The sequence below is a fragment of the Mobula hypostoma genome, chromosome 10 (assembly GCF_963921235.1).
Source record: "Mobula hypostoma chromosome 10, sMobHyp1.1, whole genome shotgun sequence".
NCBI classification, from domain to species: domain Eukaryota; kingdom Metazoa; phylum Chordata; class Chondrichthyes; order Myliobatiformes; family Myliobatidae; genus Mobula; species Mobula hypostoma.
Window position 1 is genome coordinate 135,055,995 of NC_086106.1, and position 26,089 is coordinate 135,082,083.

Below are 26,089 nucleotides of genomic sequence, written 5' to 3' on the forward strand. Positions count from 1 at the left end.
GTTGGGATAGAGCAGCCACTAGTCAACTTGGACACATTGGGATAAAAGAGAGCCACTGATCAGCCTGGACACATTGTGATAGCAGAACACTCACTGGTCAGCATGGACGCGTTGGGGATAGAAGGACACCCACTGGTCGGGATGGACACATTGGAATAGAATGGGTTAGAAGAGAGCCAATTGTCAGCATGGACACCCTTGGGATAGAAGGATGCCCAATGGTCACCATGGACACAGTGGGATAGTATATCACGCACTGATCAGCATGGACACATTGGGATACAACACCCACTGGTCAGCATGGACACACCGGGATAGAAGAACGCTACTGGTCAACAAGGACACGCTGGGACAGAGCTCCACTGGTCAACATGGACATGTTGGTATAGATCAGCCATTAGTCAACTTGGACATGGTAGGACAGAAGAACATCACCGATCTGCATGGACACGTTGGGGTAAAAGACAACCCACTGGTCAGCATGAACACATTAGGATAGAACACCCATGGTCAGCGTGGAAACATTAGGATACAACATCCATGGTCAGCGTGGACACATTAGGATAGAAGAACACCCGTGGTCAACGTGGAAACGTTAGAATAACACACCCATGGTCAGCATGGAAACGTTAGGACAGAACACCCATGGTCAGCGTGGAAACGTTAGGACAAAACACCCGCAGTCAGCATGGACACGTTAGGACAGAACACTCGCGGTCAGCATGGACACGTTAGGACAGAACACCCGCAGTCAGCATGGACACGTTAGGATAGAACACCCGCAGTCAGCATGGACACGTTAGGACAGAACACCCGCAGTCAGCATGGACACGTTAGGACAGAACACCCGCAGTCAGCATGGACACGTTAGGATAGAACACCCGCAGTCAGCATGGACACGTTAGGACAGAACACCCGTGGTCAGCCTGGAAACATTAGGATAGTAGAACACCCGCAGTCAGCATGGACACGTTAGGATAGAACACCCGCAGTCAGCATGGACACGTTAGGATAGAACACCCGCAGTCAGCATGGACACGTTAGGATAGAACACCCGTGGTCAGCGTGGAAACATTAGGATAGTAGAACACCCGCAGTCAGCATGGACACGTTAGGATAGAACACCCGCAGTCAGCATGGACACGTTAGGATAGAACACCCGTGGTCAGCGTGGACACGTTAGGATAGAACACCCGTGGTCAGCGTGGAAACATTAGGATAGTAGAACACCCACTGATTAACTTGGACATGATAGGGTAGAAGAGCACCACTGGTCAGCACTGAAATATACATTTCTCATTTGCCATCTCTAGGACGGGTAAACAGACAAAAGCTGACGTGTTTTCAGCATTTACAACATACCAGCAGGTAGTATGGAGGCATAATCTTCAAGTAATTATCAAAGGTTTGACGCCACTTCAGGTTTGGTTTTAGTTTGTGCACTTTGAGCAGATCATCTGTAACGCAAATTAATCTGGTCTGTAAACCAAAATAGCTTAGAACATAACAGTACAGTACACAACCAAATGATCTCCATATCAACACATCTAAATGATTTTAATTAAAAACATACACTGTTAAAATTGCATATATTATTTGGCCGTACCAGAAAACACAGAAAATAGGAGCATGTCACCATCCTCCACTCGAGTCCCTTGTTGGTGCACTCTCCGAGTGACCCTTATCTCTTCACTATCAAGAAAAATATATTTAATGTGCATCATTTTCTGCAGTAGAAAATTTCACAAGCTCAGTGCCCTTAGCATAAAGAAACCTCTCTTGATCTCAATTCTAAGTAGCACATTTGATACCCGAGGATATAACTCTCCTCAGCCATCAGGATCTAGTCAGAAATAACCAGTCAGAACTTTATGCGTTTTTTTTAAATGAAGTTTCTTCTCATTCTTTTGAACTCCAATGAAAATAGGCCTAATTGATCCAACCTCTTCAAGTCAGCCCTGCCATTCTAGGAATCAATCAATTAAACCTTTACAAGATTTAATAATCTATTACTAAACTAGCCCTGTGAAGAGTAATCCATCATCCTCTTGACTTCTTTCATAGATAGTGGAAAGGCTTAGGAATGTCAGGAGACAAACCACTAACTGTGGGGTATTTACAAATATGAGATGGTGCGTTTTGATAAGTTAAAGGCCAAAACGAAAGTGGCAGGATCATTTGGAGCATTGATGTACAGAAGTTTCAATTGAATTCAAGTTCATAGCTCAGTGATAGTGCTGCATGGGTAGGAAGGGTAGTAAAGAAAGACTATGATATGCTTGCTTTTATTAGTCAAGGTATTAAGTTGAAGAGCCAGAAAATTATGTTGCAGATTTATAGAGCTGAGGCAGGGTGCATGTGGAAGATTGCATTCCATTCTGATTGCCCCATCATTGGAACGATGCAGAGGCTTTGGACAGGTTGCAGGTTTGCCCGGATGATGCCTGAATGAGAAGGTATTGTGCTATAAAGGGAGGTTAGACAAACTTGGGCTGTTTCTCTGGAGTGACAGAGGATGCAGGAAGACCTGACAGAAATAATGCAGTTCAAATGAATATTCCTTTCCTTCCCTTCACTGTGCCCTAACTATCCCGATTACTAAACTTACTCTGGCTGGCTGCTCCCTTTACCCATGACTTGTTCAGAGTTCCAATCCCCTACCAATCTACTTTAAACCCTCCATGTAGTATTAGCAAATTTCCCTGCAAGGATATTAGCCCCTCTCTGGTTCAAGCATGGAACTGAGCAAACTGGCATCAGTAGTTCTATACCTGTGTCAGCTGTTCACAAATCAGATGATCTTGAACTTCTGCATATACATGACCAAACGTGCAAGTTTGCAAAGACAGATGTGCCTGAATAGAGCTGGAAGGACAGATTGCACTTCGCATTCATTCCCCCTCAGTGTTATGCTTGTATTTGCTGGCTACAGATGCTACTCATACAGTGCTCCTAACTCTGTAGAAGTGCCAGGTAAGTGAATTACTTTAAGGTTTCAATTACTTTTAAGCATTTTAAGCCATTATTAGTCCAATTTCTTTGTAAAGCTAATTTTTAATATCATGTGTTATTTATTTTAAAAAGTCTCTTGACTACAAACATGGAATTGAACACCATCAGGTTCCAGTGGCTGGGCCTCAGCTTATGCCACCTACTCACCTCATATAGCTGCTCTGCTTCCCAGGTAAAATAGACCTACTCTTTCAATCTTTTGCATCCAAAGAAGATACAGTGCAGGTTAATATCAGCCTGAGCATTGAACTTGATTCAATATAATCTGGCCCTATGCAAAATGCACAATAAATAAATCTACATCTTCTTTAAATGGTTGATTTTTTTTACTGACAATTATAACATACTTTACAATTGCATAGTTTAAGTTGTAATGAACATACCAAGCTGTGGGAGTAGTACTGGGTAATTGTAAGGCATTACAAAGAAATTCACACAGGTTAATGTTGTGCTTGCCTTCAGGTAACCAAATGGATGTCCCAGGTCACTGTATTTTCCACTATTGCTCACAAATACCTGGGAAAAGAGTTTAAAAGAAAATTAGCAAAGGAAAGAACTGCATATAAACAATGAATTAATGGTGTTATTTGAAAGGAATATTCAAAGGAGATTAAAAAGTACATGAGGAAAGAACAAGGAAGTAGAATTAATTTCAAAACAGCTGGAGACGACAATGGGTTGATTGGCCTCACTGTACTGAATACATCAATGATCCAATTATATATGGAATATAAATCATTTATCATGGCGCTTGAATGGATTGCAGTAATTCCAAACTGATTTTAACAGGAATACTGATTCTCAATTCTTCAGTGCCTTCCTTTGCATGCAAGGACTTAGTTTCATTATCCTGAAGTCAACCAAATACAACCAATTTAAGTCACATTAGAGAATCATTAATTATTGCCAGCCCTAACTGTACTTGAACAGAACAGCATTTAGTTATCTTTCCAATCCCGTAGTACTCTGCACATTTACAGTCGAGCTATTGGCATGGTGCAATTAAACACAGTGATTATACCTGAAATCAGAGTGGCTGAAGACACAGTGCTCTGAAAATTTTGTGATGATAAATCAATCTGCGAATTAATTCCCCGTGCTAGAGCTCTAACTGGGAAAATGGCCATCAGCCCCTGCAGGAGACAAGGCCAACCACTTTCTGAATACTCACACAGAATTATAGTTTAACCAGGTTAGACCACTAGCCTTGACATAGGAGCAGAATTAAGCTCTTCAGCCCATGAAATCTGCTGCTCCATTCCATCATGGCTGATTCTGAATCCGACTCAAACCCATACAACCGCTTTCCTGTCATATCCTTTGATCCCCTGACCGATCAGGAAACTATCAACTTCCGCCTTAAATATACCCACAGACTTGGCCTCCACTGAAGTTTGTGGCAGAGCTCCACAGATTCACTACTCTCTCGCTAAAAAATTCATCCATACCTCTATTCTAATTACACATAAAAGTTGCAGGGTAAATGCAGCAGGCCAGGCAGCATCTCTAGGAAGAGGTACAGTCAACATTTCGGGTCCGAGACGGCCCAAAACCTCGACTGTACCTCTTCCTAGAGATGCTGCCTGGCTTACTGAGTTCACCAGCAACTTTTATGTGCGTTGCTTGAAATTCCAGCATCTGCAGATTTCCTCGTGTTTTCTATTCTAATTGGTTGCCCCTCAATTCTGAGGCTATGCCCTCTAGTTCTGGATACCCCTACCATGGGAAACATCCTCTCTACATCCACCCTATCTGATCCTTTTAACATTCGGGAGGTTTCAGTGCAATCCCCCGCCCCCCCCACCCCCACCCACCCGCGTTCTTCTAAATTCTAGTGAGTAAAGGCCCAAAGTTGCAAAATGCTCCTCACATGTTAACCCCTTCATTCCCAGATAATCCTCCTGAACCTCCTCTGGACTCTCTCCAATGACACACATCCTTTCTGTGATACGGGGCCCAAAAGTGTTGACAATACTCCGGGTGCGGCCTGACTAGTGTCTTATAAAGCCTCAATGTCATCTCCTTGCTTTTATCATAGAATCATAGAATTCTACAGCACATTACAGGCCCTTCGGCCCACAATGTTGTGCCGACCATGTAACCTACTCTAGAAACTGCCTAGAATTACCCTACCGCATAGCTCTCTATTTTTCTAAGCTCTATGTACCGAAGAGTCTCTTAAAAGACCCTATTATACCCGCCTCTGCCACTGTCGTTGGCAGTGCATTCCACACACCACCAGTCTGAGTAAAAAATAACTTACCTCTGACATCCCCCTAGTACCTACTTCCAAGCACTTGTGTTAGCCATTTCAGCCCTGGGAAAAAGCCTCTGGCTATCCACACGATCAATGCCTATTTCCCTTGAAAGGAATGCCAACATTGCATTTCCCTTTTTTATCACAGACACAACGAGAAAATTAACCTGGGAGTCATGCACCAGGACTACAATGCCCCTCTGATGTTTGAACCTTCTCCCCATTTAGATAAAAGGAACAATAGTGTGGACTATTACCAAAATGCATTATTGTACGTTTTCCAGTATTGTATTCAATCTGCCACATTTTTGCCTAAGTCCTGCTGCAATCGCATTGCTTCCTCAGCACTAGCTACCCCTCCACCTACCTTCATATCCTCCACAAATTTTGCCACAAAGCCCTCAATTCCATTATCCAAATTATTGACAAACAATGTCAAAAGTAGTGGTCCCAATACTAACCCTTGAGAAACACCACTAGTCACAGGCAGCTAACCAGAAAAGGCTCCCCTTTATTCTCACTTGCTGCCCCCTGGCAGTAGGTCATGCCAGTATCTTTCCTGTAATGCCATAGGATTTTATCTTCTTAAGTAGCTCATGTGCGGCACCTTATCAACCACCTTCTGAAAATCCGAGTAAGTGACATCCATTGCCTCTCCTTTGCCCACCCTGCTTGTTACTTCCTCAAAGAACTGCAACAGATTGTCAGACAAGATTTCCCTTCAGAAACCATGCTGACTTTGCCGACTCAGTCTGCAGGCACCCCAAAACCTCATCCTTATTAATAGACTACAACACTTTTCCAAACTACTGAGGTAAAGCTAACTAGAAACATAGAAAACCTACTGCTGTTCAATACAGGCTCTTTAGCCCACAAAGCTGTGCCGAACATGTCTTTACCTTGGAAATTACCTAGGGTTACCCATAGCACTCTATTTTTCTAAGCTCCATGCAGCTGTCCAGGAGTCTCTTAAAAGACCCTATCATATCCGCCGCCACCACTGTCGCTGGCAGCCCATTCCACGCACTCACCACTCTCTGCGTAAAAAAACTTACCCCTGACATTTCCTCTATACCTGCTTCCCTGCACCTTAAAACTGTGCCCTCTCGTGTTAGCCATTTCACCACTGGGAAAAAGCCTCTGACTATCCACACGATCAATACCTCTCATCATCTTATACACCTCTATCAGGTCACCTCTCATCCTCCATCGCTCCAAGGAGAAAAGTCCGAGTTCACTCAACCTTTTCTCATAAGGCATCCTCCACAATCTAGGCAACATCCTTGTAAATCTCCTCTGCACCCTTTCCATGGTTTCCACATCCTTCCTATAGTGAGGCAACTAGTACAGAGCACAGTATTCCAAGTGAGGTCTGACCAGGGTCCTATATAGCTACAATATTACCTCTCAACTCCTAAACACAATCCCACGATTGATGAAGGCCAATGCACCAATTGCTTTCTTAACCACAGAGTCGACCAGCGCAGCAGCTTTGAGTGTCTATGGACTCAGACCCCAAGACTCCTCTGATCCTCCACACTGCCAACAGTCTTACCATTAATACTATATTTTGTCATCATATTTGAGCTACCAAAATGAACCACTTCACACTTATCTGGGTTGAACTCCATCTGCCACTTCTCAGCCCAGTTTTGCATCCTATCAATGTCCCGCTGTAACCTCTGACAGCCTCCCACCTTATCCACAGCACCTCCAACGTTTCTGTCATCAGCGAATTTACTAATCTATCCCTCCACTTCTACATCCAGGTCATTTATGAAAATCACGAACAGTAGGGGTCCCAGAACAGATCCCTGAGGCACACCACTTGTAACCAACCTTCATGCAGAATATGACCTGTCTACAACCACTCTTTGCCTTCTGTGGGCAAGCCAGTTCTGGATCCACAAAGCAATGCCTCCTTGGATCCCATGCCTCCTTACTCTCTCAATAAGCCTTGCATGGGGTACCTTGTCAAATGCCTTGCTGAAATCCACATACAGGTGTCCCCCACTTTACGAAAGGTCGCTTTACGTCACTTCGCTTTTACGAAGGACCTACATTAGTACCTGTTTTCGCTAACTGAAAGAGGATTTTCGCTTTTACGAAAAAAGTCACCCGCTTTAAACTTGTGTTTACCCCTAGAAAGACTACCGTGACCGTGAGCCTTGCGCGGGCAGGTGTGTGCACATGCATGTACGTGCCGTTTTTTTTTCTACAAATCAGTTTTGGCTAAATCTTCCTGATTCTGGTAAGCAAAACTACACTGTACATACATTATTTCTACTTTATATAGGCTGTGTATTTATCATATCATTCCTGCTTTTACTATATGTTAGTGTTATTTTAGGTTTTATGTGCTATTTGGCATGATTTGGTAGGTTTTTTTTGGGTCTGGGAACGCTCAAAAATATTTCCCATATAAATTAATGGCAATTGCTTCTTCGCTTTACGGCATTTCAGCTTACAAATGGTTTCATAGGGACGCTCTACTTTCAGATAGTGAGGGAAACCTGTACACTACATCTACTACTCTACCTTCATCAATGTGTTTAGTCACATCCTCAGAAAATTCAATCAGGCTCGTAAGGCACGACCTGCCTTTCACAAAGCCATGCTGACTATTCCTACAACACACATCGAAGTTGCTGGTGAACGCAGCAGGCCAGGCAGCATCTCTAGGAAGGGTCATCTCCTGACGAAGAATCTCGGCCCGAAACATCGACTGTACCTCTTCCTAGAGATGCTGCCTGGCCTGCTGCGTTCACCAGCAACTTTGATGTGTGTTGCTTGAATTTCCAGCATCTGCAGAATTCCTGGTGCTGACTATTCCTGATCACATTAAGCCTCTCCAAATGTTCTTAAATCTTGCCTCTCAGGATCTTCTCCATCAACTTACCAACCACTGAGGTAAGACTCACTGGTTTATAATTTCCTGGGCTATCTCTACTCCCCTTCTTGAATAATGGAACGACATCCGCAACCCTCCAACCCTCCGGAACCTCTCCCGTCCCCATTGATAATGCAAAGATCATCGCCAGAGGCTCAGCAATCTCCACCCTTACCTCCCACAGTAGCCTGGGGTACATCTTGTCCGGTCCTGGTGACTTATCCAACTTTATGCTTTCCAAAAGCGCCAGCACAACCGCTTTCTTAATGTCTATATGCTCAAGCTTTTCAGTCCGCTGTAAGTCATCCCTACAATAGCCAAGATCCTCTTCCGTAGCAAATACTGAAGCAAAGTACTCATTAGGTACCTCTGCTATCTCCTCCGCTTCCATACACACTCTTCCAATGTCACACTTGATTGGTCCTATACTCTCACGTCTTATCCTCTTCCTCTAACTAGCCTATAATTTAAATTTAAGAGACTACTAGTCAGGTATATGGAGGAATTTAAGGTGAGGGGTTATATAGGAGGCAGAGTTTAAGGGTCAATAGACAATAGGTGCAGGAGTAGGCCATTCGGCCCTTTGAGCCAGCACCGCCATTCACTGTGATTATGGCTGATCATCCACTATCAGTATCCAGTTCCTGCCTTATTCCCATAACCTTTCATTCCACTATCTTTAAGAGCTCTATCCATCTCTTTCTTGAAAGCATCCAGAGACTTAGCCTCCACAACCTTCTGGGGCAGAGCATTCCATATATCCACCACTCTCTGGGTGAAAAAGTTTTTTCTCAACTCCATTCTAATTGGCCTACTCCTTATTCTTAAACTGTGGCCTTTGGTTCTGGACTCATCCATCAGCGGGAACATGCTTCCTGCCTGCAGCGTGTCCAATCCCTTAATAGTCTTATATGTTTCAATAAGATCCCCTCTCAGCCTTCTAAATTCCAGAGTATACAAGCCCAGTCACTCCAATCTTTCGACATATAACAGTCCCGCCATCCCGGGAATTAACCTCGTGAACCTACGCTGCACTCTCTCAATAGCAAGAATGTCCTTCCTCAAATTTGGAGACCAAAACTGCACACAGTACTCCAGGTGTGGTCTCACCAGGGCCCTGTACAGCTGCAGAAGGACCTCTTTGCTCTTATACTCAATTCCCCTTGTTATGAAGGCCAGCATGCCATTAGCTTTCTTCACAGCCTGCTGTACTTGCATGCTTGCTTTCAGTGACTGATGTACAAGGACACCTAGATCTCGTTGTACTTCCCCTTTTCCTAACTTGACTCCATTTAGATAATAATCTGCCTTCCTGTTCTTACCACCAAAGTGGATAACCTCACATTTATCCACATTAAACTGCATCTGCCATGCACCTGCCCACTCACCCAGCCTGTCCAAGTCACCCTGCATTCTCATAACATCCTCCTCACATTTCACACTGCCACCCAGCTTTGTGAGCCAAACATTGTGGGCCAAAGGGTCTGTCCTGTGCTGTACTATTCTATGTTCTATGAAATTTCCTTTCTTTTGCCTTCCTCCCTTCTTAAAGAGTGGAGAGACATTTGCAATCTTCCAGTCCTCTGGGACCGTGCCAGAATCAAGTGATTCTTGAAAGATCATGACCAATGCATCCATTATCTCTTTAGCAACCTCTTTCAGGGTTCTGGGATGTAGTCCATCTGGTCCAGGTGATTTATCCACCTTAAGATCTTTCAGTTTGCAGAGCATTTTTTCCTTTTTAATAGCAACGGCACTTATTCCTGCTCTCTGACACTCACGGACCTCTAGCACACTGCTAGTGTCTTCCACAGAGAAGACTGATGTAAAGCACCCATTACGTTCATCCGCCATTTCTTTGTCCCCAACTGATACCTCACCAGCATCATTTTCCAGTGGTCCAATATCAACTCTCACCTCCTCTTTAGTACTGATATAACTGAAAAAACTTAGTATCCTGCTTTATATTATTGGCTAGTCTGCCTTCATATTTCATCTTTTCCCTTCTTATAGCTTTTTTATTGCCTTTGTTACATACCTCATGGAGATTTTTTTGTGAGAATGATGTAATGGTCTTTTGGAGGTCACCTGATATAATTTCCCCACCGATGTGAGGTCACGTGATGACATGTTCACCACGGGTATAAAAGGGAAGACCCCTGGTGCCGCAGTTAGTTTTCCAGTTAGAACGTCAATGAGATACTCCGCTCCGTTGCATATTTGCATTATGACACAGTTTTGATTTTAAACGGAGTTTTATGTTCTATTGTCAGGTATAGAAGTCTGGGCTGGCAGTTTGACCAATCGCTGCCAGGTTTGTTAATGTATCTTTTCAGTAACATTGGAGAGTGAAGATGGGACCCTGAAGGAGACGTTCGACGGGTTTGGAAAGGATCGACCATTATTGAATTCGTTCAAGAAAGAGCGATCTGCATGAGATAGCCTCTGCTAAAAGTGGCAGAAAAGGCTGTGCAGAATCTATTGTACAGAGGAAGAGGACAGTGCCTTTAAAACCGTTTTATTTCCGTCGTCGTGACTCCTGCAGACAGGCAGGATCCGGTTGGGAGTGGCAGTGACATTGTGTCTTCGAGGAATTCGTTACTTCATGAAAGTCTCTCCTAATTGACTATATAAATCTCTTGGACTTTAAAATTTACCATTCGAAGAACTGTGTTTGAATTTATCGCTTTAAGAACTGATTTCGCATTTATCACTTTAAGAGTTAGTACTGAGTAGCGGTTTACTGAATGGCCGCATAGCTGTTTACTTCTGGTTAGGGTTTTCGTTTGTTTGTTTTTCATTGTTTATCAGGGTTTAATAAATGCTTGTTTGTTTATAAATCCTGACTCAATATATTCATTGTTGCCGATCACGTGACACCTTTTATTGGATTTTAAAAGCTTCCCAATCATCCAACTTCCCACTCACTTTTGTGACCTTATATGCCCTTTCCTTGGCTTTTATGCAGTCCTTAACTTCCCTTGTTAGCCATGGTTGCCTAGCCCTGCCGTGTGAGAACAACTTCTGTGGGACATTATCTATCCTGCATCCAGGAACTTCAGCTATCAGCCCTGCCAGTATCCTCCTCCAATCCACCTGGGTAAGCTCTTCTCTCATGCCTCTGCAATTTCCTTTATTGCATTGCGATACTGATACATATGACTGATGCTTCTCCTTCGCAAAGTGCAGAATGCAGGAAGTTACTCAGAAGAACAGAGTAAGAGACCCCCCGCACCACACATGTTCACACCTCAAGGCAACATTTTCTATGCCTCTCAGGAAGGGATATTGCTCCAAACCCCCCAGCAACAGCCATTGTACGTTTCTTTACACATATACCTGCCTCTAACAAAAGTATCTGAGAGGGAGAATGTTGCAAGGGTTGCAATTCCAACAGTCTTAGCATTGTGCTTGTAACAGCCATTTCAAGCTGCAATCTATGCTGATAAGATGTACAACGCGACCAAATATCTATAAAACAAAACAGTTGGAGATGGATCCAGAGCTGAACTTGGGCCCAGAAGATTAGATTCCGCTGGACATAGTATCTTAGTTGCTGAGCCCAGCATCAAGCAAATTCCCTTAAACTACAGCCACAACACCTGTCCCATCCATTGGTACTTCATATGTCCCATTCGTTTAAGGAAATGTTGATTTCTCAACACTATGGTAAGCCACTGGTGGAGGCAACTAGTCAGCACGGGCAGAAACAGATTTTGCAGTTGTGGTTGAGAACTAATTGATGTATGGGGGACCCATCTCATGGGCTGATAATATAAACTATGGCTACAATAATAATAGACTTGGAATACAGAGAACCACCTGTAAGGTCAAAATTTAATAAATGGAAGGTTGTAATTCAGCTGAATATACAAGCTCCCACAAACACCAATAGTATAAATGCCCAGATAAGCTCTTCTAGATGCTGCTCATGAATAAATATGTGAGGATAGTTGGAGAACACCTTGTTGTTCTTCGAACAATGACATAGGATCTTTATAATCACCTATACAGGTACATGGAACCTAGCTAACAGAGAAGAACATTCCTATCAAAGCAGCACCTGGAATCACAAGTCAGTTTTGATGAGGTGAAGAATCTTGAAATGGATGACTTAACAAGAGCACAAGGACTCTACTGGCATGGTATATGTAGATGTGTATCACCCACCTGAGCACTCTGCAGTTGGGTAGCAGACAGCATTCAATTATCCACTCCCTGTCAATATTACAGGAAGAATATATATGAGAATGACCTAAAGGAAAAGACTATAGGCATAAATACAGAATAAGCAGTCACCACTGCAGTAATACACTTACCTGCCAGCAGGTGTGAGGAGATTTGCGCTCCAGAATGTACTGAGTCAAAGGTGAAGGTTCAAGTTCATATTTATCAAAGGGTAATTTATCAATGACCATTGGTTCACAATCAGCACAGGAGAACCTTACCACAGGATGAGCTGTACGTGGAGGCTGAGGATCAAACAAAATGGAGCATATTTAACATTGCTGTGCTATGTGAATGGAAGAGTACAGACCAAGTGTAGGTACATAGGTGGAGAGTGAGCAGAAGGGCTTGTTATCAAAACACATCTATCATTTGAATTAAAATACAAGATTACTAAACCTAAACTCTAGACAATCAATCAATATATGAAGGCTTATGCAAAGTATTGGTTTTAACTACTGTATCTGCCAATTCCTTGTTTCTGTTATTAATTTTCAATTTCCAGACATCCCATACTTAGTCACACAGCACAGAAACAGGTCAGGCCCTTCAGCCCAAAAGTATCCTCCCTCTTACTCCCAGTTGGGCATATTTGGCCCACAACCCTCCAAGACCCTCTCCCTCCATGTACCTATCTAAATGTATCTTCTTTCTTTTCTTTTTAAATCTTTTTATTGAGTAAGTATACAAAAAAGGTAAGCCATATAAACATTAATACAATGTTAAAGTATAATAAAATTCCAAAAGATAACAATACCAAAAAGAAAATACTACAAACAATGTAATTTAAGCATAAGAAACCAAGATAACATAATAGTATACTAGATTTTATATATATCAATGGAAAACAAGAAAAAAAAACCCCAAAAAAAAACCCACCGTGCAACTAACTAAAAGCAAAGCAAAGCAATGGGCTAACTTGAAACCAAACAGAGTTAAACTTAAAATCACGTCCTCAATCCCGACCTCCATTAAAACAGTGAAAAAAAACAAGAAGGGTAAATATTACATTAAATGAAAATATCGAATAAAAGGTCCCCAAATCTGTTCAAATTTAAATGAAGAATCATAAAGGTTACTTCTAATTTTCTCCAGATTCAAACATAAAATCGTCTGAGAAAACCAAAAAAAGGTAGTTGGAGCATTAAGCTCTTTCCAATGTTGTAAAATACATCTTTTCGCCATTAAAGTAAGAAATGCAATCATTCTACGGGCTGAAGGGGAAAGATTACTAGAAATTTTAGGTAGTCCAAAGATAGCAGTAATAGGGTGAGGAGAGATATCTATATTTAATACCTTAGAAATAATATTGAAAATATCTCTCCAAAAAGTTTCCAAAGTAGGGCAAGACCAAAACATATGAGTTAAAGAGGCTATCTGCCCCGAACATCTATCACAGAAAGGATTAATATGCGAGTAAAAACGCGCTAACTTATCTTTGGACATATGTGCTCTATGCACCACTTTAAATTGAATTAGGGAATGTTTAGCACAAATAGAGGAAGTATTAACTAATTGTAAAATCTGCCCCCAATCATCCACAGAAATGGTAAGCCCCAATTCCTGTTCCCAATCTACCCTAATCTTATCAAATGGAGCTTTCCTAAGTTTCATAATAATATTATAAATCATAGCCGATGCACCTTTCTGACATGGATTAAGGTTAATTATCGAATCTAAAATATATATAGGAGGAAGCATTGGAAAGGAAGAAAGTATAGTACTTAGGAAATTTCTAACTTGTAAATATCTAAAAAAATGTATTCTTGATAAGTTATATTTATTAGATAATTGTTCAAAAGACATAAGGGAACCATCTAAAAATAAATCCAAAAACCGTAAAATACCCTTAGTCTTCCAAGTTTGAAAAGCGCGATCCGTAAAAGAGGGAGGAAAAAATATGTTACCTAAAATAGGAATCGCTAACCCGAATTGATTAAGATCAAAAAATTTTCTGAATTGAAACCAAATACGCAAAGCATATTTAACGATCGGGTTAGAGACCTGCTTAAGGCGTTTCGAATCAAAAGGAAGAGATGAACCTAAAATAGAACCAAGTGTATAACCCTGAACAGATTGTAATTCCAATGCTACCCATTTAGGAATAGATAGTATATCCCGGTCAAGTAACCAAAATTTCATATGTCGAATATTAATAGCCCAATAATAAAATCTAAAGTTAGGTAATGCTAAACCTCCATCTCTCTTAGCTTTCTGTAAATGTATTTTACCCAGTCTCGGATTCTTATTCTGCCAAATAAATGAAGAAATTTTAGAGTCGACTTTATCAAAAAAAGATTTAGGAACGAAAATTGGTAATGCCTGAAACACATATAAAAATTTTGGCAAAAAAAACATCTTAACTGCATTAATACGACCAATCAAAGTTAAATATAAGGGAAACCATTTAGATGAAAGTTGAGTAATATGGTCTATTAATGGTAAAAAGTTAATCTTAAATAAATCTTTATGTTTACAAGTAATTTTAATCCCAAGATATGAAAGGTAATTATTAATCAATTTAAATGGAAATTTATAATATAAGGGAAGATGTTTATTAATCGGAAAAAGTTCACTCTTACTAAGATTTAATTTATAACCTGAGAAAAGACCAAATTGTGCTAATAACTCTAAAACAACAGGAATAGATCTCTCAGGATTAGAAATATATAAAAGTAAATCATCAGCATAGAGTGATAATTTATGGGACTTTAATCCCCGAGTTATCCCAGTAATATTTGAAGATTCTCGAATAGCAATTGCAAGAGGTTCTAATGCAATATCAAATAATAGGGGACTAAGAGGACAGCCTTGTCGAGTACCACGAAAGAGAGGAAAAAAAGGTGAGTTTAAAGAGTTAGTACGAACCGAGGCTACAGGGGAGTGATATAACAGTTTAATCCAGGATATAAATTTCAAGCTAAAATTAAACATTTCAAGCACCTTAAATAAATAAGGCCATTCTACTCTATCAAAAGCTTTCTCGGCATCTAAAGAAATAACACACTCAGGAACATTTTGTGAGGGAGTATAAACGATATTTAACAATGTACGAATATTATAAAAAGAGTAACGACCTTTAATAAAACCCGTTTGGTCTTCCGAAATAATAGAAGGAAGTACTTTTTCTAGTCTATTTGCTAATAACTTAGAAAAAACTTTAGAATCAACATTTAATAAAGATATTGGTCTATAAGATGCACATTGAGCAGGGTCTTTATCCTTCTTTAGTATTAAAGAAATTGATGCTCTATTAAAAGATTCCGGAAGTTTACCAAGTTTCAAAGAAGCCTCAAAAACCTTATAGAGCCAAGGAATCAATAAAGAAGCAAAACATTTATAAAATTCAACGGTAAACCCATCAGGGCCAGGAGCTTTCCCCAGATTCATAGAAAAAATAACATTCTTAATCTCATCCATTGTAATGGAAGTATCTAATAAAGAAGACATATCCTGTGAAATCTGAGGAAAGTCTAACTTATCTAAAAAATCATTCATATATTTAGAATCTCGAGGAGACTCTGATTGATATAAAGAAGAATAAAAATCACAAAAGGTTTGATTAATCCCCACATGATCCAATATCAATCGATCATTTTGGTTATAAATCTGATTGATTTGAGATTTAGCATAATTAGATTTCAATTGATTAGCCAGCAACTTGCCAATTTTATCACTGTGAACATAAAAATCACTTCTTGTTTTCTTTAATTGGTTTACAATCGAGGACGAGAGTAGTAAACTGTGTTCCATTTGAAGTTCAGTTCTTTGTTTGTATAGCTCCTCAGAAGGAGCCATAACATATTTCTTATCAATTTCTTTAATCTTGTCCACAATTGCCATCTCCTCCTGCTTCTGTTTCTTCCTCAAAGCAACGGAATACGAAATAATCTGACCCCGAATATAGGCTTTAAAAGTGTCCCAAAGAGTGTTAACCGAAATATCTTCTGTATGGTTAATTGTAAAAAAAAGCTCAATCTGTTCATTCATAAAATTAACAAAGTCCGAGTCCTGAAGCAACAGCGAATTAAAACGCCATTGTCTATTGTTTGGTATATTGGCCATAATTTTAATAGAAAGCTTAAGTGGAGCATGATCCGAAATGGTTATAGAATCATAATCACATTTAATCACTGAAGGAATGAGACGAGAATCAATAAAAAAATAATCAATTCTTGAATAGGAATGATGAACATGTGAAAAAAAGGAAAAATCTTTTTCCTGAGGATGCAGAAAACGCCAAATGTCCGTCGACCCAGAATCAGAAAGGAAAAAATTAATCAAATTTGCAGATTTATTAGGTAAAGTCCGTAAAGGAGCCGAACGGTCCAAAGCTGGAGATAAACAGGTATTAAGATCTCCGCCCCAAATCAATGAAAACTCGTTCAAATTCGGAAACTGATCAAACAATGATTTATAAAATTCCGGACAATCCATATTAGGAGCATAAACATTAACCAAAACTACTTTTTTATTAAATAGTAAACCACTAACCAATAAAAATCTACCATTCGGATCAGAGATAATATCCTGTTGTATAAAAGTAACTGAGGAATCTATAAAAATAGAGACGCCTCGAATCTTAGCATTGGAGTTCGAATGAAATTGTTGTCCCTTCCAGAATTTGAAAAAACGTAGTCTGTCCCCCCTCCGTACATGGGTCTCTTGTAAAAATAAAATTTGTGCTTTAAGTCTCCGGAACACTTTAAAAACTTTTTTTCTTTTAATAGGATGATTAAGACCATTAGTATTCCAGGAGATAAAATTAATAATAGACTCCATAAATCCTAAAGTCAACCCACAACAAGGAGGATTGACAATAGGCGCGACCCACAAACCCGGAGAGGAAACAGAACATACAAAAGATACCGGGGAAAAGGACGCAACCAGAACTTCAATAATGTATATAGCCCAAAGAAAAACAAACTAAAACGTGAAGCCCCTCCCGCCACCCCCCAGCCCAAGACCCCAAGGCAAAATCTAAAGCAGACCCGCCAGAAAGAAGCAAGCGCTAAAACTACCCCCATGACTTCCGGTATACGCTCCCTAAAAAAAAGGTATAAATATGAAAAGGATCAGCTAATTGTAAAACAGTAAAAAAATAAGTAAAAAAAAAGTTAGCTCAATTAGAATACACACAGAACAGAACAAAAGCCGGAAAATATATATTAAAAAAAAACCACAATAAACCTCAAACTCATGAATAGACACAGCAAAAAAAAAAATAGGATTATTAACATAAAGTGATTATAAAAAGCAAAACAGAATAAAATTTAAACAAAAACTACAAAATTTAAGGCCGCACAGGAAATACGTAAGATGACAAAAGGGAAGTAACCACCCAGAATCCCCTGGGAAAAGAAAGAAATGACGCAGTTAAAAAGAAAATTTAGCAGCCATATTAAGAAATCGAAAGTAAACTTTTCTGCCCAAATAGGGCACAGAAAAGTTAAAACCAACCAATTCACAGCCTCCGATCAACGGAGAAAATTAAAAAGAAGGCAATTAAGATGTTGGAGATGAAAGTTGATCCAGATAACTCTGGGCATCCGATGGAGAATCAAAAAAACGAAGGGCTCCATCTGACATGCGAATCCTTAGACGTGCAGGGTACAGCAGCGCTGGTCTTAAATCCATCTTTTAGAATTCCGACATCACGGATCTGTAACGGACCCGTTGGTCCCAGATTGGTTTACTGAAATCTTCCACGAATCGGAACTTAAGATCCGAAAAATCAATGAAACCTTTAGATCGAGCGAATCGAAACAGTCTCTCCTTGTCTTGAAAGTAATGAAAACGTAAGATAACATGCCTAGGTCTATCTGACCTAGACGAGTATGATGGGATTCTGTGAACACGATCCAGTAGCGGTGGTTGGTCAGGAAATACAGTAGGGAATGCATCTTTTAAAAGTTGGGAGAAATATTTCATGGGGTTGTTAGCTTCAACGGCTTCCCTCACGCCAATCATTCGTAAATTCTGCCGTCGCATTCTAGATTCCAAGTCAGAGTTTTTAAAAGTCAAAAAGTCAAGTTTCTTCTTCATTACATTAATTGTTTCTTCGATTTTCCCCATCTTAAGCTCACTTTGTTGCGCGAATTTTTGAAGATCAGATATAGCCGACTGATGTTCCGCAATACATGTTTGCATCTTATCAATTAAATCGGCAATTTTCTGGAAATTAGTTGAGATTTCCGTATGAATCAGGTCTTTAACAAAGCCTGCAATTTCCGTACGAATCATCTCCCTAACAGATGTTGAAATTTCCCTCTGAATTAACTCCGATATCGCTTTCAAAGTCACCGGTGATTCAGTCGGAGGGAGATCCGTAGCTTTCGGTTTAACCGGAGGTTTACCATCCTTGCCGTCTTTCCCGTTCTTAGACATAGCAGATCTAAGTATCATCCAATTGTCAGAGAATTCAGTTTAATTCAAAGTATTGTAAAAATTGATGCCTTAATGGTTAATTAAAGTATAGCTGACCATAGAGAAAAAAAACTCAGAGGTAATGGAGCGAGTCAAGAACGCGACTTCACTCCATGAGCGCTACCGGAAGTCCTCCTAAATGTATCTTAAATGTTGCAGTTGTACCTGCCTGACCACTTCTTCTGGCAGCTCATTCCAAGTACTCACTACCCTTGATGTAAAGTAGTTATCTCTCAGGTCCCTTTTAAATCTCTCCCCTCTTATCTTCTATTTGTCCCTTCTTGTTTTGGACACTCTAACCCTGGCAGAAAGACTATGACTTTCCACCTTATCCATACCCCATCACAATTTTACAAACTGAGGTCACCCCTCATTCCCCTGAGCTAAGAATAAGCATAGCCAACCTCTCTTTACAACTCAGGCACTGTCGTCCAAGTAGCATCCCTGTAAATCTCCTCTTCAACCTTTTCAGCTTGACAATGTGTTTCCTATGACAAGGTGACCAAAATGGAAGGTATTAGCCTTTACTCTCCATTTTACATATCAAACTAGTTGCCACTACTTCCATATCGATTTCCTCTGCTGGTTCCTCAAAATCTCCAGACCACTGGCCCACCAATATCAGAATCAGGTTTGGTACCTGTATCACCATCTAATGGTGGTGGGGAAAAAGCCGTTCCTGAAGCATTGAGTGTGTCTTCAAGCTCCAGTACCGCCTCCTGATGGCAGCAATGAGAAGAGGGCATGTCCTGGGAGAAAGGGGTCTTTAATGACTAATGTCACCATTTTGAAGCATCACCTTTTGAAGATAACCTTAATGCTGGGGAAGTTAGTGCTCATGATGAAGCTGGCTGAGTTTACAACCCTCTGCAGCTGCACTAAACTAGCACACCACCCTGTACACTTCATCCCCAGAATGATGATACAGCAAAGAAATGAGTCTGTTGGCCCACCACGCCCATCCTTAACAGAAAACACCCATCTATAGCAATCCCATTTACCAGCAATTGACCCATAGATTTACATACCTTGACAGTTCAAATGCTTGTCTAAACAGGTGTTAAAAATCATGAGAACACCTGCATTCGCCTTTCACTCAGCCAGTACATTCTAGATAGTCAAAGATACAGAATCTCACAGCACTCAATGCTGGCAAGGCTATATCCAAAAGCTTCACCTAACATCCTAGCTTTTTTCACCAATAATTACCTGCTACTGATTGCTGGCTTTTGGATTTTAAATGCCAATTGAACTTTATGAAATACAGGATGAAACACTTATCTGGATGGCAAAAATTGTCCCCAATCATTTTCCTCTGAGCCAGAGACACTCCCTGAGTCATGCTCGGGCTCAGATATCGGTGAGCCAGCTGAAATTCCCACAAGTCTGAATGCTGTCAGCTGAGATCACAAAGGTTGCTCTGGTAGGGTTGGTAGATACCTTGGTTAATTTTAGATTTTATTTGAATCTTACTCAGAATTAGTTATTTAGGACAGGTATGTACTACAGATTCAGAAGATTCCAGACCAGAGAGTTTAAACCTGTAGTTCTATTCGTCACTCTTTCAAACAGCTTTCTAAACACCAGGCCTGTGCATCTGGAATTTCACATTATTCTGATTATTTGATTGTTTATTACTTTTCTATATTCCCTGGATTCCTTAATCAATTTGAGTTAAGAACACAGGACATCAGAGTAGAATGAGGCCATCCAACCCATCAAGTATGTTCTGCCATCCATCATGGCTGATCTATTATCCCTTTCAACCCCATTCTCCTGCCTTCTTCCCATAACCTTTGGCATCCTGACTAAACAGAAACCATCAACCTCCACTTTAATTATACCCGATGACTCAGCCTCCACGGCTGTATGTAGGAATGAATTCCACAGATTCATCACTCTTTGGCTCAAACAATTTCTCCTCATCTTTGCTCTAAATAGATGCCCCTCTATTCGGAAGCTGTGTACTCTAGTCCCAGACTCATGTACTACAGGAAACATCCTCTACAAGTTCATTCTATCTAGACTTTTCAACATTCGATAGGTTTCAATAAGATAATAATAATACTTTATTGATCCCGAGTGGGAAATTCTGTCATTACTGCAGCAACATTTAAAAACACACTTAGCAGTGTGCAGACTTAACTAATAATAAAGTACAGAATAATAATATACACAATAATTTACCAATGTGTAGTAATTTGCAATAATGTGCAACAATAATGTACAAAATAATAAAACAGAGACTATTGTATTACGAAATGTGTTCTCCTGTTGCACAAAGATTAACAGTTGCATATGCCTATTGCATTTGGTAGGAAAAATTTTCTGTTACAACCCTTGTAACAGGGGAGCTGAATGTGTCTGTTCGAAAGGGTGCTCTGCTGCTTATTCAGTAGGTCATGGAGAGGATGTGCCAGATTATCCATAATGGATAAGTTTGTTTAGTGACCTTCTCTCTACCACTAACTCAAAAGAGTCCGGGTTGTAGCCAAGGACAGATCCAGCCTTCCTGATGAGATCCCTGTGTCATTCTTCTAAACTCCAGCAAGTACAGGACTAGAGCCATCAAACACTCCTCATATGTTAACCCTTTCATTGAATTTCTGACCTTTAAATGTATTTTCTTTATGTGCAATATTGGAGTCAACCATATATTCAAATTACTAATTTGAATAGAAAATATTAATTAGTCAAGGAGCAAATAATTTCTGAAAATAATCACTTCCTATGTCACTGATACTCACCAATGTTGGGGAGTTTTGATCTGGCCAAAAGGATTCAGGAATTGGCCAGTGTCCAACAGGTACTCCCGTCTTAGGATTAGGTCGCACATATATCAACTTGTGACAGCTATGCCAAGTTTGAGGAGTACATAAAGTTGCTCGAGGTGGTTCAACCACACCATCTGAAACAAAGAGACAAAGGAAACGGAACTGTCCACTGCTTGTTGACCAGACAAGAGACTCAAAACAGTAAAGGAGAGCACAATATTCTGAGACACATATAGTCAAAAAAGATGGTCACACATACAACATGGCAGTACAGATTAAGGCAGCTAATAAAGTAGTGGAAAAAGGCTTCCTAAATGAAGGAAAGAATCCATATGATTAGAGTATAGTTGCAAGAATAACGCATCATGGAGTCATTCTATAAGTCACCACATAATGAGAAAAAAATTAGATAGGTACTAGAGTTGCACATGCCCGTACTGAGGGAAATATCACATTACAAAAGAGGTGGTGCTGGCGGTCTTAAAGCACATAAAGATGGACAGATTCTCAGGGCCTGACCAAGTGTGTCTGATAAGATTCAGATGCTTGGGATCCATGGTGACGTGGTAGCTTGGGTTGATCATAAGACAGAAAGTAGTGAAGGAAGAATGTTATTCTTGCTGGAGGTCTCCAAACATTAGTGCTTTCAGTACTGGAACCCATCATTTGTGACATACAAAATGTCTTGGATAAAAATGTAGACGGACAGATTAGTAAATTTGTCCACAACACAGATTGATGAAGTAATGAACAGTGAAGAAAATTGTCTATGGATACATCAGTAGGAACTCAGCAGGTCAGACAGCAACTATGGAGAGGAATGAACAGTCGAAGTTTCAAGCCAAGCATTGACTGTTCATTCCCCTCTATCGATGCTGCCTGACCTGCCGAGTTCTTGCAGCATTTTCTTTGCTCCTCTGGATTTCCAGCATCTGCAGACTTTCTTGTGTATATAGATCAGTTGCAGATAAGGCTGAGAAAAAGCAAATGGAATTTAATACACGCAAATGTGAGGTGTTGCATTTTGGGAGTCAGATACAAGGTGAAAATATAAAGTTAATGACAGAACCCTTAACAGCGTTGATCTACAGAGGGATCTGTATGTAGCTGCCCAAAAGTAGCCAGGCAAGTAGACAGGGCGGTAAAGAAGATCACGGTAGGTCTGCCTTTGTCAGTTGGGGAGTGGAGTACAAAGGCATGTTGCAGCTATATCAAACTTAGTGGTATATTGGACAGTGAAGGAGGTGGACTAACAGGACGGGAGTGAAGGAATAGCAGGTGGAATTTAACTTGGACAAGTGACTTAAGAGTTTATGGCAGGGCCCTGAAGAGTGTTGTATAACAGAGAGACCTATGGGTACAAGTACATAGTTCCCTGGAAGCGGCGATGCAGATAGATAAAGTGGTGAAACAATTAGGCATACTTGCCTTCAAGCAAGGATTTGGGGGTGGAAGGGTGGGTTGGCAAGTTTGCAGACGACACAAAGGTTGGTGGTGTTGTAGATAGTGTAGAGGATTGTCAAAGATTGCAGAGAGACATTGATAGGATGCAGAAGTGGGCTGAGAAGTGGCAGATGGAGTTCAACCCAGAGAAGTGTGAGGTGGTACACTTTGGAAGGACAAACTCCAAGGCAGAGTACAAAGTAAATGGCAGGATACTTGGTAGTGTGGAGGAGCAGAGGGATCTGGGGGTACATGTCCACAGATCCCTGAAAGTTGCTTCACAGGTAGATAGGGTAGTTAAGAAAGCTTATGGGGTGTTAGCTTTCATAAGTCGAGGGATAAAGTTTAACAGTCGCGAGGTAATGATGCAGCTCTATAAAACTCTGGTTAGGCCACACTTGAAGTGCTGTGTCGCTTCACTATAGGAAGGATGTGGAAGCACTGGAAAAGGTACAGAAGAGATTTACCAGGATGCTGCCTGGTTTAGAGAGTATGCATTATGATCAGAGATTAAGGGAGCTAGGGTTTTACTCTTTGGAGAGAAGGAGAATGAGAGGAGACATGATAGAGTTATACAAAATATTAAGAGGAATAGATAGAGCGGATAGCCAGCGCCTCTTCCCCAGGGCACCACTGCTCAATACAAGAGGACATGGCTTTAAGGTAAAGGGTGGGAAGTTCAAGGGGGATATTAGAGGAAGGTTTTTCACTCAGAGAGTGGTTGGTGCGTGGAATGCACTGCCTGAGTCAGTGGTGGAGGCAAATACACTAGTGAAATTTAAGAGACTACTAGACAGGTATATGGAGGAATTTAAGGTGGTGGTTATATGGGAGGCAGGGTTTGAGGGTTGGCATGACATTGTGGGCCGAAGGGCCTGTACTGTGCTGTACTATTCTATGTTCTATAAGCAGTGCACTGAGTGTAAGAGTTAGAAAGAATCCTTAAGGTTTCTATAACAAAACTTTTCTTTCACTCAGTGGTTACAATCTGGAAATCACGGCCTTTGGCAGTCAATCAGATCTTTCCAAGAGAACTGATAGGCACAAAGGGAAATAATTTGCAAGGTTCATGAGACAACCAATTTCCCTTCAAGGAGCCAGCATGTATTTAAAGGGTTCAATGGCTGTAAAATTTTTATCATTCTTACCTTCACTGATTGGTGCTGGGTCTGATCCAGTTTTTTCAAAATTAATAACCACTCCACTTTGAACTTTCTGCACCAAGGATTCTAGACACTGGTTTAACATCCGCTGCGTGCGCACACAGTAGGACCGACCTTTAAGAGAATTAAAATAAAATACAAAGTTAAGTACACTGTGCACATTAAAATTTAGAAATAATAGATGCTGTAGCTCAACTCCGTTGGATGCAATGTACTCCAAAATACTACTTTTAGTCCTTAGGAGGACAGAATTGACACTGTGGAAACTGAAAATGCACACAATATGCAAAAGGATAATGGATAAGTATGAGTGGCAATGATTGATTGAATTATCTAATTCTTCCTTACAGTTTCCTCCTAAGTAAATTACATTTAGTAATCATAGATAATTTACCGTAGATTGCCTCTTCCTCATTCTTTGTGTGAAGTTCAACCTCCACACACAAATAGGTATTTGCTCCATCCTATGAGAAACCACTCTCTGGGGCACTGTCCCCAAAAATTTTCATGTTGATCTTCCCCAGCTCTGCTGATTCACAGCCTCACTCGGGAGCAGATCCACTTGTCTGCCTGTAGAAACAACAAGTAGGGATCTTCAAGCCCTGTGAAAGCACAGAAGAATGCTAATTGCAATCTGCACTCCCACAAGTTGCAGTACTGACAGGTCAAATGCTCTGCCTGCACTGGTATCAGGTACATAGCAGGCAGGGGACCAATTAATTCCTTTCTTTCACTGTTTAAAATAAAGTGGCACTAGCCCATATTTTATAACCACAGAAATAAGGTATTTTGGACACCTGCAGAATGACCCGATGAACTCAAAACAAAAGAATATTTACAACACATTGAGAACTTAGCAAGAGTGCAGTTCAAATAACAATGAAGAAACACACCACCCAGGACCAAGCAGTCTGCTTGACCGGTATTCAATGACCATAATGAACCATCACCTTCTCAATTACCTGTACACTGCAGGTGTCATTTTATTATCAACATGACACACTGCAGCAATCTGACAAGGTTTATATAGAAATGAATAAAACTGAAGATTGCATTAAAACTGATTTCATGCAATGAAGCAAATGCATTTATGGAAAACTGGGGAAATTAGCAAATGGGCAACACAATAGGGTAGTGAAAACTGATACAGTTCATCATATTAGTTTCAGTGGCTGTGTGGCCTCAACAAAAACAATAAGGAATAAATACACAAACTGGACTATAAAATTTAATAAGATAGAAAAGCAGTGTGTGCAGCTTCTAGTGATGGGGACACAAAATACTCTGCAGATGCTGGGGTCAAAGCAACACTCATAACACACTGGAGGAACTCAGCAGGTCGGACAGCATCCGTGGAAACGACCAGTCAACGTTTTGGGCCGGAACCCTTCATCAGGAGTGTAGAGGGAAGGGGCAGAGGCCCTTTAAAGAAGGTGGGGGGAGGGTGGGAAGGAGAAGGCTGGTAGGTTCTAGGTGAAAAACCAGTAAGGGGAAAGATAAAGGGGCAGGGTAGGGGAAGCAGGGAGGTGATAGGCAGGAAAGGTGAAGGAGGAATAGGGGAAAACACAATGGGTAGTAAGAAGAAGGCGGATCCATGAGGGAGGTGATAGGCAGCTGGTGGAGGGGGCAGAGTGAAACTGGGATGGGGGAAGGGAGGGGGAGGGAATTACCGGAAGTTGGAGAATTCTATGTTCATACCAAGGGGCTGGAGACTACCTAGACGGTATATGAGGTGTTGCTCCTCCAACCTGAGTTTAGCCTCATCATGGCAGTAGAGGAGGCCATGTATGAACATATCCGAATGGAAATGGGAAGCAGAGTTGAAGTGGGTGGCTACCCGGAGATCCTGTCTTTTGTGCTTCCCATTCCCATTCGGATATGTCCATACATGGCCTCC

The 26,089-nt window shown here is 40.8% G+C and overlaps 1 protein-coding gene across 7 annotated transcripts in view; it reads right to left on the reverse strand.

Annotated features, from left to right (window-relative positions):
• The window catches only part of ints6l (integrator complex subunit 6 like), a 222,322-nt gene that overhangs the window by 119,994 nt on the left and 76,239 nt on the right, over window positions 1–26,089 (reverse strand). For 3 of the 7 annotated variants that reach the window (XM_063061194.1, XM_063061196.1, XM_063061193.1), the window contains 5 exons: window positions 24,178–24,306; window positions 21,560–21,720; window positions 12,479–12,631; window positions 3,396–3,528; window positions 1,363–1,457 (listed from right to left, as the gene is read on the reverse strand). In XM_063061194.1, the coding sequence (XP_062917264.1) occupies window positions 1,363–1,457; window positions 3,396–3,528; window positions 12,479–12,631; window positions 21,560–21,720; window positions 24,178–24,306 (671 nt within the window). Of the gene's footprint in view, window positions 1–1,362; window positions 1,458–3,395; window positions 3,529–12,329; window positions 12,378–12,478; window positions 12,632–21,559; window positions 21,721–24,177; window positions 24,307–24,610; window positions 24,763–26,089 lie in introns of those variants that run through there. The other 4 variants (XR_010019560.1, XR_010019559.1, XM_063061197.1 and 1 more) reach the window with 4 other exon arrangements.